The 2,485-nt window shown below is 58.2% G+C and overlaps 1 protein-coding gene across 1 annotated transcript in view; it reads left to right on the top strand.

Moving 5' to 3' along the window:
• Positions 1 to 1,895: 1,895 nt before the first annotated feature.
• The window catches only part of NOTUM (notum pectinacetylesterase homolog (Drosophila)), a 21,277-nt gene continuing 20,687 nt past the window's right edge, over positions 1,896 to 2,485 (top strand). The window contains exon 1 of the mRNA XM_015420362.1: positions 1,896 to 2,471. Within this exon, the coding sequence (XP_015275848.1) occupies positions 2,137 to 2,471 (335 nt within the window). The 5' untranslated portion in view covers positions 1,896 to 2,136. The remainder of the gene's footprint in view (positions 2,472 to 2,485) is intronic.

The raw sequence follows: 2,485 nt of genomic DNA, 5'->3' as shown, positions 1-2,485 counted from the left end.
CATCCGGGGACTGGGGAGTGAAACTGGCGTCGTTTCTCCTGCGCCAGCACGTAACTCCATGTTCGGCTACAGGCCGCAGCCCGGCCGAGTTGCTAATGGGGCGACGCCTAGCGTCTTTGCTGGATCGCTTGCATCCAGACCTCAACGACTTGAGGCCCCTGCAACAGAGTGTTTCCACTAAGGTCCGCACATACGAATGCGGAGATACTGTCTTTGCAAAGAACTACGCAGGGGGACATTCGTGGCTTCCAGCCACGGTTACCGAGGTAGTAGGTTCGCGCATGTACGTTGTCCAGCTTGCGGACGGGCGCAAGTGGAGGCGACACACTGACCAGTTGAGGCAGCGGTGGGCGACTGGCCGCCCCACCTCGCAGCCAACTGAGCTACCTGATCCTGAGGACCTTCCACAACCTCTCCCTGAGGTAAGTGCCGATGTGCCCGAGGGCCCCGGTACTGTCGGCGAGTCAGGGCAGACCCCTGCTCAAAGACCCATTGCTAGTGGTGGAAGTGCTCCTGACTCTGAGGTCCCAGAGTCGTACAATACTCCCCAGAATGAAAGGTGCCCTGAACCTGTACAGCTACGCAGGTCTCAGAGATCGCGCAGAGCGCCATTGTACCTAAGCGATTATGATTGTACATAGTGTTTTTGCTTAGGGGGGAGGGATTTGTTATGTATTGAAGTATGTATAGAACTGCTATGTGAACTGTGCCATTGAGATGCCATGTTAAGCTTCGCCCTGGGCTAGGATCCTAATGTAACCAATAGGAGCCCTAGCCCAGAATATGTTAACCAATCACATTGCAAAGCGGGAGCGCTTCTGATTGGTCCTTATTGCTTCAACCTCATAGGTTGCCTTATTGTACTGTGGGTGTGGCTACAATAGCCGGGAGTGTTTAAATATCGACAAGCCAGTGTATTTATTTGAATGGGTTCTGGCTGGCAATTGTTGTACCGTACCGGAGAAGTAACTGAGCTGAAGAATAAACCGCATTCTTGCTGAATCACTCTCCGACTCTTTGTTAAGTGCACGACTTAACATCTTCTTAGGCTGGAGACTAGTGAAAGCTGCAGGAACGGGGAGGGCCCCGATCCGCAAACCCTCCTTTTGGGTCACGGCTCTTTACAAACGTTCTACATTCCTTCCTCACAAACCTTTCTCAAGCCAGTTTAGGTTGTCTTTCATTCACACTCAGCACGTGAAAGTCAAAGGGGCGCAGCACGTGGTTGGGGGAACCTCGAGAGGGGAAGGGGGACTCTGGACTAGGGGGTATCTGCAAAACCGTCTCTCCCAATACGTGCATTGAAGAGCTTTATGATCTATAGACCAACATCTGCTGGTGGTCCCTGGCCCAAAGGACATTTGTTTAGCCTCAACCAGAGCCAGAGTCTTTTTGACTCTGACTCCAGGGCCGTAGCCAGTGGTGGGGCATATGGGGTGGCACCCCCTATGGAATTTCCAGTGCCCCACCCCAATCTCCCTCACTCCAATCTTAATTCATCCCCTGGGTGGTTTCCCCTTCTGTGTCAACTTGTGCAGTTAAGTAATGCAGAAAGAAAGAAAGGCTGACCAAACCAGCAACACCTCTGGGCTAAGAAAGTAAAGCCTCTCCCCCTTCTTCTTTTACTCTCCCTCTTCCACTCCCCTTCTCCTCAAGGGGGGAAGAGGGCAGGGCAGTTACTGGCTGGCTGCTGCCACCCCACGTGGATCCTGGGATGGCAGTGCCCCCAGCGGGCTCCCCGTGCACTCCGTGCCCCTCTTGTCATGTTTGTGGTTTGGGACGAGAAGGCGAGTCCCTGCGCCAAGAAAAGCCGAGCACCCTCGAGCCCCGCCGCAGAGCCCGGACAGCTCGGGCACCAGGCACCGGCGGCTCCCGCTGGCCACGCCGACTGCGGCTTCCCTCCCTCGCGGCTCGTCGGGGCCAGAGCGGCGAGACCCTGGGCAAGGCGAGGCACGGAGCAGGCACAGGCCGGAGCCCCCAGCCGAGAGCCCGCGAAGCGCCGCTCGCCGCCAGGGGCAGAGCGCGCAACCGGTGGTGGCCGAAGCCCGCGGCGACAGACAGAGCCCTGCCCGCCTGCCCGCCAAGCTCACAGGCTTCCTCTCCCTCCTTCCCAGCAGGTGGCTCCGCCGCGTCGCGATGGGCAGAGGGACCGTGCAGATGCTGCTGCTCTTGGGGCTGCTCCACTGGGGCCCCGGCGGGGAGGGCAGGAAAAGCTGGAGGCGGCGTGGCCAGCAGCAGCAGCAACCGCCGGCGGCGGCACCCCGCGAGCGGAGCGAGGCGGCTGGGCAACCGGTGGAAAGCTTCCCATTGGACTTTACCGCCGTCGAGGGCAACATGGACAGTTTCATGGCTCAGATCAAAAGTCTGGCGCAGTCGCTGTACCCTTGCTCGGCGCAAAATCTGCACCAGGAGCTGAGGCTCCACTTGCTGCTCAACAGTTCGGTCACTTGTAACGACGGCAGCCCTGCCGGGTGAGCGCTGACTC

This window comes from Gekko japonicus, unplaced genomic scaffold (assembly GCF_001447785.1).
Source record: "Gekko japonicus isolate JY-2015 unplaced genomic scaffold, Gekko_japonicus_V1.1 scaffold360, whole genome shotgun sequence".
Taxonomy (NCBI): Eukaryota; Metazoa; Chordata; class Lepidosauria; order Squamata; family Gekkonidae; genus Gekko; species Gekko japonicus.
This window is presented reverse-complemented; position numbering and strand designations above follow the sequence as displayed.